We start from the raw sequence: 17,860 nt of genomic DNA, 5'->3' as shown, positions 1-17,860 counted from the left end.
AGCTCCCTCTACACTGTCCCCATCAAACACTCCCAGGACAGGTACAGCACGGGGTGAGGTACAGAGTAAATCTCCCTCTACACTGTCACCATCAAACACTCCCAGGTCAGGTACAGCACGGGGTTAGATACAGAGTAAAACTCCCTCTACACTGTCCCCATCAAACTCTCCCAGGACAGGTACAGCATGGGGTTAGATAGAGTAAAACTTACTCTACACTGTCCCCATCAAACACACCCAGGGCAGGTACAGCACGGGGCTAGATACGGGGTAAAGCTCCCTCTACACCGTCCACATCAAACACACCCAGGGCAGGTACAGCACAGGGTTAGATACAGAGTAAAGCTCCCTCTACACTCTCCCCATCAAACACTCCCAGGACAGGTACAGCACGGGGTTAGATACAGAGTAAAGCTCCCTCTACACTGTTCCCATCAAACACTCCCAGAGCAGGTACAGCATGGGGTTTGATACAGAGTAAAGCTCCCTCTACACTGTTCCCATCAAACACTCCCAGAGCAGGTATAGCACAAGTTAGAGACAATTCCCTACAATCCAGAAAGTCTACAATCTGAGCACAATGATCCTCTACTTACTCAACGTGATATTTTTACATTTTCCATTTCAGGCACCCCATGTCCACTCTGAGTGAGATACCCAACTTTGTGACAGTCTAAGAGGCATCTTGTGCAATGGGAGCTGCGCTGATATTGGCCAAACTGATTTTCCGTGGGTATCTCACAGCCAGCAGACAGAGAGCAAACTCTGTGAAAACTGACTGAAAGTTGAAAAATAACATTTGACTGAAGTCAGTTGAGTGTGGTCTGAAATTCACATGACTAATTATTTGTGGTTTTATTTATTAATACAGTATAAAAATTCGAGATAAAGAACGTGAAATTCGTTTAATATCACTCGACATGGCAAATAAAATGTTTGGAATTAAACGGTTTTAAAGAGCCCTGGCAGGACTCACATCTTCAGCGAAAGAACGCCAGTTTCTCACACAACCAATCTTCGGTCAGCTCATCAATGTTCCGAATTTCAAACACCTATTTTGAATCAATCAGAGAGAATTGGGGGGGGTGGTGAGTGTGAGAGGACCATTCACACACTGATAACTTCCTCATTAAACGCTTCATAAATCACTAACTCGTCACTAATATTACAAGGCTAAAATAGTTCCACAGTCAGGGGAGAGCAATAAGATTTAAGGTTTGAATGCCTCATCAATGACATCTTCTGTGGATGAGAATCTTCTCCCCGCCATTTTTCTTACCTGGAACAACAGCACAATTATTGTTTGGAGACTGAGATTGATACTCAGGTGATGGGCCAAGGCTCACCCTGTAGGGAACCAGTGAGGGTTTGGAGGGCGGTTCTCAACCCATTCGGTTCCTCTGGGGGCAGCACTGAGAGGCATAGACCAGACCATCCCGGGTTGGGATCCTTCGGTCTGTGGTGACTAGTTAGCGGGAGGGAGAGTGAGGAAAGATGCCAGTACAGACAGCGATTCGTGGAGTGAGTGCGCACGTCATAACTCTGCCAATGCCACTCAGAATAAACCGCCAACGCACCAACCTCAGGAACACTCGCCTGGGTGAGGTTCCAGATCTTCAAGCGATACGGAGAATGTGAAACGCGCAAAGGAACATTTGAAAGTCATCTGAAAGGCTGAGAGGAGACTTGAGAGAGGTATTCAAGATCCTGAGGGGTATGGACAGGGCCAACAGTGAGAAACTGTTCCTGCTCAAGAGAGCATCAGAACCAGAGGGCACAGACTCAAGTTAATTGGCAAAAGGAGTAAATGCGATGGGAGGAAAAATGTTTTGACCCAGAGGGTAGCTGGAGTTTGGAACAAACTTCCTGAAAGGGTGGTGGAGGCAGGTTTGACCGAGGTATTCAGAAAGGTATTGGATTGCTCTCTGAAAAGAGAGAATGTGCAAGGTCACGGCGATAAGGCAGGGGAGTGGGACTTGGCAGAACGTTCTTGCAGAGAGCCAGTGCAGACTCGATGGGCCGAGTGGTCTCCCTCTGCGCTGTAAAGATACTGTGATCCTGTGAATGGAGCTGATGCTTGTTTTCTGTTCCTTTTAATGATGGGGACAAGGTGCTAACATTACAGGAGCAGAAATATAAATTCAGAGGATTTTGAAAGGGCATTGAGTAACTTACAGGATGAAGTGAGATTTGAAAGCAGCGTAGAGAGCCAGGTCCAAGTGTTACTGATGTTTGTGCAGATTCTCGGGAACAATGGGGGCCAACCCTGACCTGCTCTTGCAGCCACAGTATTTATATGGCTAGTCCAGTTCAGTTTCTGGTCAATGGTAACCCCCATGATGTTAATAGTGGGGGAATTCAGCAATGGTGATGCCATTGAACGTCAAGGGGCGATGGTTGGATTCTCTCTTGTTGGGGATGGTCATTGCCCGGCACTTGTGTGGCACGAATGTTACTTGCCGCTTGTCAGCCCAAGCCTAGATATTCAACAGGGCTTTTCCAAAAAAGTCCAAATTTGGGATCATGGGGCTTTGAAAATTCAGCCCATTATCCCTCTCTGGCCACATTGTCCAGGAAAGTTCCCAGTTTGATTCCCTGTTTTGTGTGAGTTAGCTGATCTGACCAGGGTCAGCAGTAGTGAGGGTGGTTGGTGTGAGGGGGGTGGGTGTGGACCGTCTGAGAGGAGGAGAAGAATGGGAGCATTTAAAAACAAATGGTATTGAAAGATCTAACGAAGGGACCTTGTTCCTGAGATGTACCCACCTTGGTGAGCTCTCCAATTTGTACCAGTCTGTTCTTACTCCCAGCGTACATCATCTGCTGCTGAAGATTACATCCTGCAATGAATGGTAAGAACAGTTAGCTATGTGCTTTAGGTCAATATCTAAGGATAGTTGAACAATGAGCTCAATCAGACGGAGACTATAAAGTTGGCTACTGGGTCATAAAATGACCATTTTTGTTCTATCCACCATTCTACATAATAATTGACAAGGGCAGTGGTCATCACTCCCCCTCCACCAGTCACCCCCACTCAGCTCCTGTCCAACAGGGCAGTAACTCACATTCTAAGTTCCCATTAGCCCCTTTGGGAAAAGTAACAGACAACCGCTCTCCTTGACCAGAAACTAAGATGAGGAATGTGCAACGTGAGTAATCCTGAGCTCCAAACGGCTCCAGGCATCAAAGAAACACTGTCCCTTTCACAGGGGCCAACACACGACCCCTGGGAGTAATTGTAGACCTTTCTGTGAACTACCTAGTATCAATGTCACACAAGCTTTGACTGGGTGATGGTTGATTGGGTTCCTTCCAATGAGTCCCCCGGTTGTCCCATCCTGCTGCTGAAACCCTCATCCATGCTTTTGTTATCTCCAGACTCAACGATTCCAATGAGCTTCTGTTCAGACACCCATCTTCCACCCCCCCATCAACTTCAGCTCATCCATAACTCTGCTGCCCGTATGCTAGCTTGCGCCAAGTCTTGGTCGCCCATCACCCCCTGTGTTCACTGAGCTACAATTGCTCCTGGTTTCCAAATGTCTCGTATTCAAAATCCTCATCTTCATGTTCAAATCCCTCCATGCAGTTGTTCCTTCTTATCGCTGTGACTTACTCCTCCTCCAGCCCTACAAATCTAGCAGATCTCTGCACTTCTCCAATTCTGGCCTCTTGTATGTTTTCAGCTTTCATTGGTCCAGTGTTTATAGCTGTCTCCAGCTGTCTGGGCCCCAAGCTCTGAAACTCCCTCCCTAAACCTCTCCGTTTTGAAGAGTGACTACAATGTACTTTCTGGTCAAATGGCCTGGTGACACTCAGGGCCTGAATTTAACTCACTAAAAACCCAGTTACTGACACAGAGTTAAAATCTGACCCTGATCAAGGTCTGAGCTCACACCTTGACAAGAGACCAGTGGCACACGCCCACCAAACAATTTAAACCTCAGTAACAGGCAGGAGGTTACAGAAAAAAAACAACTTCTTTACACTTTTACTTTGGACCAATCACCCATCGGGCAAAGTCTAACGAGACGCCAAACACCCTCAAATCCCCCACCTCGATAATAGAACAGGGGAACAGGCAACCTGGGCTCCTTCAAACAGCTCGACGGTCCAACAATTACACCTTTCTAGCTCCACCAAACATAATTCCCTTAAACACAACCCAAAATAATCTAAGAAAAGGAACAGCCACTCACGCAGTTTATGTCAATATGAACCTGTGGCTGGTAGGTGGGGATTTTACAGCAACCAGACGCATATATTGGGAACTGGAGAGGGTGTGAAGGTCATGATTTGCAGACCTGTGTGGTTGGTGGGTGAGGTTCCTCCTAGGCCACATGAACACAGATCATCACCTCTGTTGTGTGTGTGTGTGTGTGTGTGTGTGTGTGTGCGCATGCACGTGCATTCATGTGTGTGTGTGCATGTGCATGTGTGTGTCCATGTGCGTGTGTGTGAGTATGTGTGCACGCACGTGTGTTTGCATACGTGTGCGTGTGTGTTTGCATGCATGTGTGTGTGTGTGCATGCGTGTGCGTGTGCATGCGTGTTTGCATGCATGTGCATGTGTGCCTTCCCTTGGGACCGGATTCCCAGTCAACAGTCAACTCATTGAAAATAGTTATCAGTCACAACCAAGGCAGCAATGGAAACAAAATAATATCGTTGTCTTATCAAACATTGCCAGGGCAGCAAGGTGACCAACTCTCACAGAGAAAAATAAGAAACACCTTGGAATGGGTATCCATTAGAGCAGGGGTGGGGGTTGTGCCAGGGAGGAAATGGTGGGGGGGGGTGAGCACGGTTTCTCCGCATGCGTGAGATTTAACAGCCAAAATTACATGAAAAACAGCATCCAAGATGTAGGCGACCCAGAGAACAGGATAGTGGGTTCAACTATGAGACAAAGCCATAAAATGAGGGATGGTTGGTCATGTTGCAGAACAAGTATAACACAGTTTACATACAAAAAAAAGCTCCCTCATCACTGTCCCCATCAAACACTCCCAGGACAGGTACAGCACGGGGTTAGATACAGAGTAAAGCTCCCTCTACACCGTCCCCATCAAACACTCCCAGGACAGGTACAGCACGGGGTTAGATACAGAGTAATGCTCTCTCTACACTGTCCCCATCAAACACTCCCAGGACAGGTACAGCATGGGGTTAGATACAGAGTAAAGCTCCCTCTAGACTACTTCGTCCTCAATACAGGGGCTTTACTGCACCATTTTTCCACTTCCCGCACTAGATGCCCTTTGGCCTCACTGAGTGAGGTTAATAATTTGTTCTTAATTGGGGCTAGCTTGTACCCCTAGTCCCACACCCGCCGAGTATTTGACTTGCAATCTGCAAACACATAGGCCTTTACACTCATTGTAGAAAGAGTTTCCCTGATCCGCCAGATTCTTTAATCACAGGTTTTCCAAGAGATGAATCCATGTACTTACCCTGGGGGCTGCTGAAAATCAAGCACAGAGGGTAGGACACCCTCTTGTCCTGATGCACATACTTATAACTATAAACAACAAATCTGATCAACTGTCAAGGAAACAATGTAAACATATCCCAGTGTGTGAAAATGGGTGGGAATAGGTCATTGTAATTAGGATAATTAATAATAATTGTATGTAATTAATATGTATAATCAATAATAACAAATATAATTAATAAGAATGGAGGATAACCAGTAATAAAAAGGAAGAAATTGCTTGCATTTATACACGGTGTACACTTTCTCCAAACACCCAAAGTGTTTCTCAGACAATTACCTGGAAATTCTGGACTCTGTTATGCAGACAAACATGACAGTTAATTTGAAAACAGCAATGAGAAACATGACCGGTTAATCTGCTTTGATATGCTGTAGTTTCAACAGATAGGCATCAAACACTCCCAGGACAGGTACAGCACGGGGTTAGATACAGAGTAAAGCTCCCTCTACACTGTCCCCGTCAAACACTCCCAGGACAGGTACAGCACGGGGTTAGATACAGAGTAAAACTCCCTCTACACTGTCCCCATCAAACACTCCCAGGACAGGTACAGCACGGGGTTAGATACAGAGTAAAGCTCCCTCTACACTGTCTGCATCAAACACTCCCAGGACAGGTACAGCACGGGGTTAGATACAGAGTAAAACTCCCTCTACACTGTCCCCATCAAACACACCCAGGACAGGCACAGCACGGGGTTAGATACAGAGTAAAGCTCCCTCTACACTGTCCCCATCAAACACTCCCAGGGCAGGTACAGCACGGGGTTAGATACAGAGTAAAGCTCCCTCTACACTGTCCCCATCAAACACTGCCAGGGCAGGCACAGCACGGGGTTAGATACAGAGTAAAACTCCCTCTACACTGTCCCTATTAAACATTCCCAGGACAGGTACAGCACGGGGTTAGAGAAAGAGTGAAGCTCCCTCTACACTGTCCCCATCAAACACTCCCAGCACAGGTACAGCACGGGGTTAGATACAGAGTAAAGCTCCTTCTACACTGTCCCCATCAAACACTCCCAGGACAGGTACAGCACGGGGTTAGATACAGAGTAAAGCTCCTTCTACACTAAACCATCCTCAGAACAGTGGCCTTACTCCAGCGTGTGATATTTTTCCATTTCCCACACCAACTGCCCTTTGGCCTCTCTGAGTGTTCTGATCCCACATCTGCTTAGTAATAGGCTGGCAATATGCAAACACATAGGCCTTCAAACTGAACACAGAAAGAGTTTCATTTCATCATTCTGGGAAAAACTCAAAGCCAGTGCAGAGGAGTGAAAGAACTATTAGTCCTGAAGATTCAAGGCACCAACAATGAGCCTTACACAGACACCACCAGCTGGGAAGATATACCACAAATTAGCAAAGAGAGAGAATTGAAATAAAACCTGTGGTGTGGTGATGATATTGTTAATCATCTCTATAAGTGGTTGGATCTGTTTGATTATTGGGAGATGATTTTTCTTTGAACTCTTCCATTGAACTTTCTGGAAATAACTGTTAATGTCATGACATGCCTAATTTCTCTCTTGCACCACCACCTTTTTGACAAGGTCAACAATGGTGTCATCTGAGCCACACAGCAGGGAATAGCTGGATGCTCAGTAACCATGTCTCCTTTATAATGTGCAGATACTGCCTAAAGATCCAGAAGGGACCCAGGAGGCAGGGTTTTATGGGACCCGGGTTTGTGGGCTAGGTGGTGGGGCGGGGGGCTGGTAAAACAGCTTCAGGACGCCCATCCCGCCACCAGAGCACTTTCCCAGCGCTGCCTTACAAGGTGGATCAGCTGCTTCCTCCAAGGAGGCGGACAGCTGATTTGCATAATTAAAGACCCTATTAAGCGCCATCTTATGGAGGGAGCGGCACCTCCCTCTGTGTGAGGAGGCCACCGGCTGAAGGTATTCACTCAGCCAACCCACCTGCAGACACGCCAACAAGTTCCCACCGGGGGGAAGAGGCCATTGGCCTGCCCTGGGTGTGGGAAGGGTTTCAGTGATACATCCAGCCAGCTGGCGTGTGAGCAGTTTACACCGGGGAGAGGCTGTTCACCTGCTCCCTGTGTGGGGAGCGATTTACTCAATAGCCCAAGGTGGGGGTTGCCATCTCTGCTCACCGGAGTGGTTAGGGTCTGGAATGCACTGCCCGAGAGTGTGGTGGAGGCAGGTTCAATTGAGGCATTCAAGAGGGAATCGGGTTATTGTCTGAAAAGGAAGAACGTGCAGGGTTACGAGGGAAAGGTAGGGACATGGCACTAAGTGAATTGCTCATTCAGTGAGCCAGTGCAGGCACGATGGGCCGAATGGCCTCCTCCTGTGCTGTAACAATTCTGTGACACTATGTCAGGGTCCTGAAACCGAAGGTAAAATTCAGGCCAGAGTATCACTAAGCTAAGAGATGGGTCACCATGTGAGAGAGCATCATGGCAAAGGGTAGCATTCACACTCAACATTGTCCTGGAATTACAAAGAATTAAATAGAAATTATAACACAGCGAGTCCATGTTGATTGCAACATCGATACGGGTCACTCAGTCCAGCCTGTCCATGGCAATCTTTGGTGCTCCACTCAAACCTCTCCCCATCCTTCCTTATCTAACTCTTATCGGCAGAACCTATTAGTCAGCAATTCACTGTACATGAAGTGCTTTGGGACAGGATAAGGATGTTCTTTGTTAAAGGATATCGAGGCTGTCTCTCTGGTAGTTCATTCCTTAGTGAATCTGGAGAAATGTCCTAAAAGGAAAACACATGGGGATAGAGAACGATTGGCACCCGTCGTAGACTCATAACATACATGGTAAATCCAGTGACTGCATGCAGACTGGTGCAAATGCTCACCCTCACATCTCACATTTACACCCAGGGGGATCCCAAACTGTGGGTCGCAACCCCCAGTGGGGTCGCAGGGCAAGATTTTGGGGTCACAAGGTCCGATACCGTGAGTGCGGCCGCGGAGCTGAGACTGTGTCGTGGGATTGGCTCAGAGATCCCACGGTGCAAAGACACGAGCGTACCAATTAGGAGCAGGAGTTAGGCCACTCAGCCCCTCGAGCCTTCTCCGCCATTCAATAAGATCGCGGCTGATCTGATTGTAACCTCGCACACTCAGGTTTTTTTTTGCCAGCTCTTAGCTCACTGGGAGGGGAGTGACCACGTTTCTCACAGCCAGCCTCAATAGGAATCTCGATTGGAGGCACAGTAAGTGGAGGAGGGAGGACATGCTGCAATTGGAGCGTTGGGGTGAGAAGGTGGGGACAGGAGGTAGCTGAGCTCTGGGCGCATAAAGCTCCCAAACTCCTCATTGACAAAGTACAGCAGTGGAGGTACCACCCTGCTGCTTTGTTTTATTTTGCCACTGCCCCTCTCCCCTCCTCAAAAAACTGAAGGCCGCCACCACCCACCACCTCCCCACCAGCCCCCAAACTCAACCAACTCTGGGGCCACATCCAAATCTGAGGCATTGAAATGGGGTCAGGCCGGGAAAATGTTTGGGAAGCGCTGGTTTACTGAGACCTCAGACAGAGTCACTCACAGCCACCGTCTCCGCTGAGTTCCACCTGTGCACAACCCTGGGATCAACAGACCCTGTGACAGCTCGAAAATCAATGGGAAAGGCTGGTGCGAGAGCGACCTGCCCCACATGCTGGAGATCTGAAATCACGCTGGGAAAATTCAGCAGATCATGGCTGCGTTCGTGGCCACGAAACAGAGTCAGTGTTTCAGGTCGACGGACCTGTGATCTGAGTAAGGGCCACTCGGCCAGGAACATTAACTCTGCTTCACTCCACAGATGCCTCCTGGCCTGCTGAGTTTTTCCAGCACTATTTCACTGAGGGAGGCTCCGTGTGGCGCTGAGTCCTAAAGGACCAGGAAGGTCTCAGGTTCGAATCTCAGGAAAATCAGCCTGGTTTCCTGATGTTGGACACCAATCGGTGAGCCCTCCACTCCTGATGGAAATTGATATTGAGCGAGGACAGGGTAGGGTCAAGAGGTTAAGTGGTGATCTCCAGACCAGGGAGGAAATCCTGTCAAGAGCTCACCTGTAGCCTGGGTTCACAGGTCAAGAACATCAATTAACCACAAGCAGATGAGTCAGTGAGATCGGGAGAGGATAAAAGTGGGGGGGCGATACTTATTTTGTATCCTCTGGTTTCTGTTGATTTTCTAAATGTCTGTGTTGAAATGGGAGATTTTGTTGGCCTAACAGTTGGGGACTGAATAAAAAGTGTTGATTAAACCTCCAGGACACGATCCACACTTTGGTAGCTGAACCTTCCAGGGGTTTTATATTTTGGTTGGGCTGTGTAACTCCAGCAGAAACAACAACAACAACTTGCATTTATATAGTAGGTTCAATGTGGCAAAAAGATCCCAAAGCACCTCACTGGAGTGTTGTCGAACACAATTTAAAAGCAAGCCGCATGAGGGGATATTAGGGCAGGTGACTAAAAGCTTGCTCAAAGTAGCAGGTTTCAAGGAGCGTCTTAAAGGGGGAAGGGTGATCAGAGAGGTGTAGGAGGGGAATTCCAGGGCTCAGGGCCCAGGCAGCTGAAGACAAGGCCACCAATGGTGAAGCGATTAAAATAGGGGATGCTCAAGAGGCCAAAATTGGAGGAGCATAGAGGTCTTGGAGGGTTGTGGGGCTGGAGGAGGTTACAGAGATAGCGAGCAATGAGGCAATGGAGGGGTTTGAATGCAAGTTTGAGAATTTTAAACTCACCATCATCAGTGTAACACTCTCTCTCTTCAACATCCCACACATTGTACAAGTTGTCAGTAATATTGCTGCAAGGCACTTACCTCATGCTCTTCCTCCAGTACCATCTGCTGGTTTTCTTTATCAACTTTGACTAGGAGATTGAAGATAAATGAAATATTGACATTTGTGGAAAGGTATCAGCGTCCCCTAAGGGCTCAATGGGTAAGTGTATGACACAATATAATTTAGTTCCTCCTTGGGATGTGGGCATCGCTGGCAAGGCCAACTGATATTGCCCATCCCTGACCACCCCCCCCCCCCCCCCCCCCCCGAGTAGATAGTGGTGGGCAGCTGAAGTCTGGATTGTTATAGAAGTTTTGAGGCAACTGAGTGCCCACTTTGGAGGAGCAGTTAAGAGTCACCCAAGTTGGCGTGGGGCTGGAGTCATGTATAGGCATGGCGTGGGCAAGGGCGGCAATAGTGAGCCATTTGGATCTTTATGAAAGGATCCTCGGGCTCTCCTTTGCTGTAAAAGAGACTTCAAATTGAATTTGGTATCTGAGCGTCTCGTGAGATGACGTGAATTTGGAAACCCCGCCTCAAAGTGGCCACCAGCACCAACGAGGTGTTCGGGATTCACTGCCTGGGGTAGGGGGGGGGATTTAAAGATTGATTTCCCCCCCCACCCCCCACTTCCCCACTCTGATTGGGCATAGCACCAGTATGGCTCTCCTCAACCTGCCTGTTTTTTAGGCTCTGGTGATGACCTGGTCCTCCATGGCCTTGGTGTCCCTCTCGCCCTCCCGACAAACACTGTGTGTTTTACTGAGGGGGGTGGCACACCACCCCTAATGCTGCCCTCTGCCCACCTCATTGACACAGGATTAGAATGCACTCACCCTGGGGGGGGAGAAGCAAACAGTCACCCACCTCCTCCCCAGTCTGGCTAAAGGTAAACACTGAGCAATCACAATTGAGAGGGGTAGGGGGTCGGAAGGTGGGTGGGGGTGGGGGTGGGGGAAGGGGTGGGGAGACCCAACTCCCAGGTGAACACAAGGTCTTCAGCTCTGCTCTGTTGGCACCGAGTGTCCCCCAAGGTATAAAGTGGAGGAGAGGAGTCCCCACTCACCCCACAAGCTGCAAGGGAGGCATTTTGTGCTGGGGGAGGGGGTGATCATGTGGAAGTCCCACGTCAGGCGCTCTTACTCACTGATGATTGCGGCATTGGTTGTCTCCTTGCGGAATCGGAACTTCTTCAGCCGCTCCAGGAGCTTGGGATCCACCTCGCACACAACCAGGGAGTCCGACTGTTAGGAGAGGGGGCGGGGGGATAAAAAACACATGGCGTCACCCGCATTGCATTGGTGGTGGGGGGTTGGGGAGAGTGGGAATGGCACGTCACCAGTGGGCTATACTGACCATGCGCAGAGCAAGATCCCACAGGCAGCGGCTAATCAGCAACAGTTTAATCCTAATAGCTCTGAGTGTCAGCCAGGGGAGCAATGTTGGCCAAGACACCAAGCAATGGCATCATTAACTCCCCCGCTGCTCTCACACACCAGCGGAACTGACCTCACCCAAAGAATCAGGCCTCTAATCCCTGAGGTATTTACTTTGGATTTTGAATTTTTATTGTTGCAGGATGTTTGCAAAACCAAGAGGTCTGGTTTTCAAGTTTCAAAGGGAGGCAGGGGAGTTGTCCCCGGTGTTCTGGCCAATGTTGATCCCTTAGCCGACATCACTAAAAAAAAAACAAATTATCCGGTCATTGTCGTGTTGCTGTTTTTGGGATCCTTCTGTGCTGCGTTTGCAACAGTGGTTCCACTTTATGAATACTTAATTTGGGACCTTCTGTGGTTGCTGCGGAAGACGCTGCAGCAATGCAGTTCCTTCCTCTTCCTTTCTCACAACAAAAATAAAAATTTGCCTCTGAGCGAGAGAGAGTTGGGTTGAGGGGTGGGGGTGGGGGTGGGGAATCGAGATGCCCTCTCCCCTGCCCCAGCCTCCATTTCCAATTCTATCCATGTATAACCCTGCTGGGAATTATGTGTGGTGACAGGGCCAGACTCAGCCGCACCCAGAGCCAACCCTTCTTCCTCCGCTTATCCCATTTCCTAGCGCAGGCCTCCCCCTTTTTTGTTCTTTCTTCCCCCTCTGTTCGCCCTTTCCCTGGACTCTGGACTTGCGTAAAACCTGTTACATCTTTTATCTGGAAACATTAACTCTGCTTCTTTCTCCGCCGCCACTACTGCTGCTGCTGCTGGGTCCTTTATTTCAACCTCAGCCGTGATGCCTGCATGGGCGAATTTCCAGCCAACACGCACTGCCCGGTCTCGCGGGTGAAGCAGGGTCAATCTGGTGGGATTTCGAAGGGCAACTCAAAGAGGAGGCGGGGGAGGGGAAAATTGCTAAAAGGAAATTAAAAACACGTCACGAGCAGGAAGTGACTGGGCGAATTGTGGCGGGAGGGGCTAAAATGTGGCAATAGATGGGGGAAGAGGACGTGAAAATGTTGCCTAACTGAGTAGGTGATACATGAGCTTGGTAAACCTGACAGAAAACAGAAAAACAACATGGTTTGTAATAAACTGAAACATTGCCCGTTTAGCTCCACGGTGCGTGATTTGAGGGTTGGGAGGGTGAGAATTAAACTCTCTCTCACTCTCACCCTTTCATCCCAGTCAATCTAGCAGATTGATGCACTCAATAAATGGACAGAACCAAAAGTGGGGAAGCTCTCAATCCTCTGCTCTGCGGGGCAGACTGGGAAAAGGTCAGTGTTCTTGTGTTGAAATCGCTTCTATTGCTGCTGATAATTCACTGACAACCCAAAAGATGAACAAACACATCTCACTGGGCATTGGAAACTTGAACCATTTTTCTTTAAGCAGCTGTCTACTTGATGTTATAGAAATCTCTGGACAGCTGCTCCCCTCTGGGAATATCTCCCAATATTCATGGCTAAGCCTAGGCATTGAGTATCGTGAGTCGGCTTTACCATGGAGGGTATTGGCTGTGTCTCCACACCTCCCGCCAAGTCGTGTCCTCAGGTGCAAAGACCCTCTGCCCTAGCCCAGGATGCTCATGCTCGCTATATTTATTGAGCACTAATAGAGAGGGGGAATTAAGGCTCATCACAGATAGATCTGATTCTGTCCCTGTCACCCTCGGCCCCAGCCTCAGCTCCACATTCGATGAATCACATTAAAATTCAGATGTCTTTGCTCTTTACTTCTATGCAGCATTTTGAAAGCTTCCCATGGTTAAGCTGATAAATGCACCAATAGCAGTGCGATAGTGAGCTGCACTGAGCAGGAAGATCCTGTGGTCGATCTCTGCTGAATGTAAGAAACTCCAAATCTGTGAACTTGGAAGGCGAAAAAAAATCGTGATGATCCGTGCACCTGCTCACTATGCCCTGCTACAAAATGCCATGTGTTTGTCTGTGTGAATGTTGTGTATGTATGTCCATATTTCTGCATGTGATCTGTGTATGCATGCATGTTTGTGTGTGTGCTGTGCATGTGTATGTGTCCGTAAGTGTGACTGTGTGTGCATTGTGTGTGAGACTTGGGTTTTGTTTATGTGTGTGCATCTGTGTGTGTGTGTGCGTGTGCATGTGCACCTGTCTGTGTCTGTGTATGTCGGTCAGTGTGAATGTGTTTTGTGTATGTGTGTGCATCTGTGTGTGTGTGTGTCTGTGTGTGTGTGTGTGCGTGTGTATTTGCGTCTGCCTGTGTCTCTGTATGTTTGTAAGTGTGAATGTGTTTTGTGTATGTGTGCGCATCTGTGTGTGTGTCTGTGTCTGTGTGTGTGTGTGTGTGTGTGTGTGTGTGCGCGTGTGCATTTGCGTCTGCCTGTGTCTCTGTATGTTTGTAAGTGTGAATGTGTTTTGTGTATGTGTGCGCATCTGGGTGTATGTCTGTATTTGTGTGTATGTGCGTCTGTCTGTGTCTCTGTATGTCTGTAAGTGTGAATGTGTTTTGTGTATGTGTGTGAATATGATGTCAGGTAAGCATTGGAATGGCCTGAGATCCAATGCCTCCACACATGAATAGCCAGCAAATAATCACTATATAGGATCATATAGAAATCATTATACAGGATCCTATAGGAATCACTATATAGGACCATATAAGAATCACTATATAGGGTCGTATAGGAATCGCTATATATGATCATTTAGAAAGAATTGACGTTTAGAGGATAGAGGAAATTACCATGCTGTTCACAGTTTGGAAGAGGAGCAGGAATTCTCCCAATGTTCTGGCCAACATTTCCCCCCTCAACCACCAAACTCAGATTCATCAGTCACTCATTTTAATGTTATTTGTGGGATGTTGCTTTGTCTAAATTGGCTATAATATTTGCATACGCAATAACAGTTACTGCACTGCGGAGAACTCCCTTGCTCTACATTAAAATTAGTGGCGAGGGATCTTTTCTGTCACACGAGGCCTTAGTCTGACTTCTCATCCAATATGCAGCCGATGGTGTAATCCTGATGCAAACTGCCCTAATGTCGGGCTGAGTGGGCCCCACAGGCCATGCTGTTCCCACCTTTGGGGGGATGGTGAAGCAGCAGCAAGATGACGTCACCAACTTGATCAGAAACTCAGTGCCCTCAAGATATGTAGCACGCGTTACTTTCAACACACATGGAGCCATTTGTGTCAGGGAAATGCTGGAAATGAAATTTATCATCAGGTACAGTAAGACAGATCGCAGACCAATTAAATAATCGAAGCTGCATTTGTTTAGGACTATCATCAAAGCTGATAACCTTTTCACTCTGAGCAAGACTCAAGCAGGTCTGATCGCACCATGGCAAATTTAACACATTTTCTGCAACTTTCCTTGCGAACAGTAACTAAGCAGAAATCTTCAATGCAACCGCGAATTCCCCAAGTTGCTTTTCCAATTGCCCTCGCCGCCCAGCTAATAATCCCTGCCTGAACTGCTCCTCGCTCCCGTGCACATCACTGGCACAACAGTGCACAAATATGAAAAGAAACACATATCAAACAGTCATGGCCCGAACCTAGTTGTTGTCTAAGGGACAAGTGAAACGAGACTCTGAAGGGCGGTGGAACTGGGAGGGTGATTGAGAGACACACGACACAATATGCTCTTTATACCGAAATATGCAAGAAAATGGTGAGGTCGCCCAAAGATTTAGAAAACACAAATTGCTTACCATGTTAACTTCTCTTTAGCTTTACGTTACAGCCTTGGCTGCTCAAACTCACACTGGTCTTGTGACAGGATGCTCAAACTGCTAGTTCCTCAATAAAGCTGACAGAGGATATTTGAACTGCAAATTTGCATTTAAAAGAAAAATCCTTCTAGAAACAAAACTGCGGCAGCAAATTTCCAAAACATTCCACTATTTATCAATCCACCGTGTGTCCTCTCTCCTCACACTCAAAGAAGCTGCGGTTAGTTTAAATTTGTCAGTTTAGCGACTTGTGTCCCTTGGTTCCTCCTCCCTGTCATGTATTCAATGGATACAGAACTCACACGACATCCTGTTCAGCCCACCACAAAGTTGCTTCAAAGAAATTCACCCGAGCTCTCGCTGATTTAACTTGATTGAAAGGTCAAATGATCTTTTTCTGGCTATTTGAGTTTCAAAATTAAGTCTGTGCCTTCAGCAGGGCAGGGATTAAGGGGAGAGGAACCAGACAGCAGTTTGGAAAGCAAAAAATGCTTCTCATCCAAACACGGTTCTTCACCTGAACCAAAACAAATCACTTGAAATGCCATAACCTTGGCTACAGGCCAAGAGCTGGAACGTGGGATTAGTCTGGATACCTCTTTATTGACTTCACAGGCATGATGGGCTGAAGGGCCCCCTTTTGTGTCATGAATGTTCGACATTCCTATGTTTCTTTCTATGTTTCTAAAGAGTCTTCTTCATCCAAATCAAAGAATCTTCTTCATTGGGAATATAGTCTTCTTTGCTTGAACCAAATGATCCTCTTCATCAGAAATAGTCTTCTTCACTGGAAGCAAAGAATCCTCTTCAATCAAAGCAAACAGACTTCTTCACCAGAGCCAGAGAATCTTCTTCATTTGAGTCTGTTTTATACCTGCTTAAATCATAGGCTATCCCAATATGTGCAGGGACACGGAAAGCCCTGTCTAAAGTCTAAACCCAGAAGTACCAGTGCAAGGCAATATCATTCCCTCAATTCACACCATCAGAAACAGGTTAACTGATGATTTCATCTCATTGCAGTTTGTGGGATCTTATTGTGTGCAGAATAAGCTGCTGCTTTACAGTACTCTGCAATAACAATACTCCCCAAACCAGGCTGAGATGAGGAGAATTGATTTATGCAGCGAGTTGTTGTGATCCAGAACATGCTGCCTGAAAGGGCAGTGGAAACAGATTCAATAGCAACTTTCAAAGGGAATTGGATAAACACTTGAAGGAGAAAACTTTGCAGGACTACGGGGAAAGAGCAGGAGAAGTGGGATTAATTGGATAGCTCTTTCGGAGAGCCAGCACAGCCACGATGGGCCAAACAGCTTCATTCTTATGCTGCATAATTTAATAATTAATTACACACAAAGCGATTTGAGATGTTTCTGAGTAAAGTGATGAAATGAGTCACTGTGTAAACCCAAGTCAATCCTTACAATCCTTCAACTGTGCTCTTCTCCGCCGATGCTGCCAGACCTGCTGAGTTTTTCCAGGTATTTCTGTTTCTGTCAATCCTTACATTTCTTTACTATCACCTAAATAAGCCAGTAACTTGGAATGGCCACAGAACGCACAACAGTAAGAGACCAGCTCTCCCGTGTGTAACAGTCACAGCCAGCTGCTTTGAACTCTGTTCCTGCTTTAGCTTCTCCAATTGTCACCTCAGGCAGTCAGCACCTGACAGAAACTCTCCCCCACCCCCCGGGATTGGTTTAACATCGTTGTTTAACCAAATCAGGCTTGTGTTCTCCAGTCTCACACCCTGTTGGAAGCTAGCTCACTTGCACATGCACCATCTGGAATTACAGCGCTGGGGCACAAACATACACCTTAAAGCAGGTTATATATCCCAGTTACAACATCTTTCAAATCAAATCTCTGCTCTCTCTCACCTATGCCGTTACACTCACCCTATCGCTCAAATTGCTTCAACCTGATTGGTTATGTTTTTAAGCCGCTTGCTCTTTTTAAATTGTTTATTCTCCCGCTTTGTCAAAGAAAACAAAGAACAAAGAAAAGTACAGCACAGGAACAGGGCCCTCCAAGCCTGCGCCGATCATATTGCCCGTCAACTAAAACATTTTGCACTTCCGGGGTCCGTATCCCTCTATTCCCATCCTATTCATGTATTTGTCAAGCTGCCTCTTAAACATCACTATCGTACCTGCTTCCACCACCTCCTCTGGCAGCGAATTCCAGACACTCACTACCCTCTGTGTAAAAAACTTGCCCCGCACATCTCCTCTATAGTTTTCTCCTCTCACCTTAAATCTATGTCCCCTAGTAATTGACTCTTCCACCCTGGGAAAAAGCTTCTGACTATCTACTCTGTCCATGCCACTCATAATTTTGTAAACTTCTATTAAGTTGCCACTCAATCTCCGTCGCTCTAGTGAGAACAATCCGAGTTTCTCCAACCTCTCCTCATAGCTAATAACCTCCAGACC

At 47.3% G+C, this 17,860-nt stretch overlaps 1 protein-coding gene across 1 annotated transcript; it reads right to left on the bottom strand.

Moving 5' to 3' along the window:
* Nucleotides 1-838: 838 nt before the first annotated feature.
* LOC144671270 (glia maturation factor gamma-like) lies at nucleotides 839-15,684 on the bottom strand. The gene is made up of 7 exons (XM_078533080.1): nucleotides 15,402-15,684; nucleotides 11,415-11,511; nucleotides 10,306-10,355; nucleotides 8,192-8,238; nucleotides 5,454-5,539; nucleotides 2,764-2,837; nucleotides 839-1,052 (listed from the first exon to the last, which is right to left on the bottom strand). Exons 1-7 carry the CDS (start codon nucleotides 15,402-15,404, stop codon nucleotides 981-983), a joined length of 429 nt encoding a protein of 142 aa, XP_078389206.1. The 5' UTR covers nucleotides 15,405-15,684; the 3' UTR covers nucleotides 839-980.
* Between the last annotated feature and the right edge of the window lie 2,176 nt (nucleotides 15,685-17,860).

This window comes from Cetorhinus maximus, chromosome 32 (genome assembly GCF_964194155.1).
Source record: "Cetorhinus maximus chromosome 32, sCetMax3.hap1.1, whole genome shotgun sequence".
Taxonomy (NCBI): domain Eukaryota; kingdom Metazoa; phylum Chordata; class Chondrichthyes; order Lamniformes; family Cetorhinidae; genus Cetorhinus; species Cetorhinus maximus.
The sequence above is the reverse complement of the archived record's forward strand: the minus strand, read 5'-3'. Positions and strand labels throughout refer to the sequence as shown.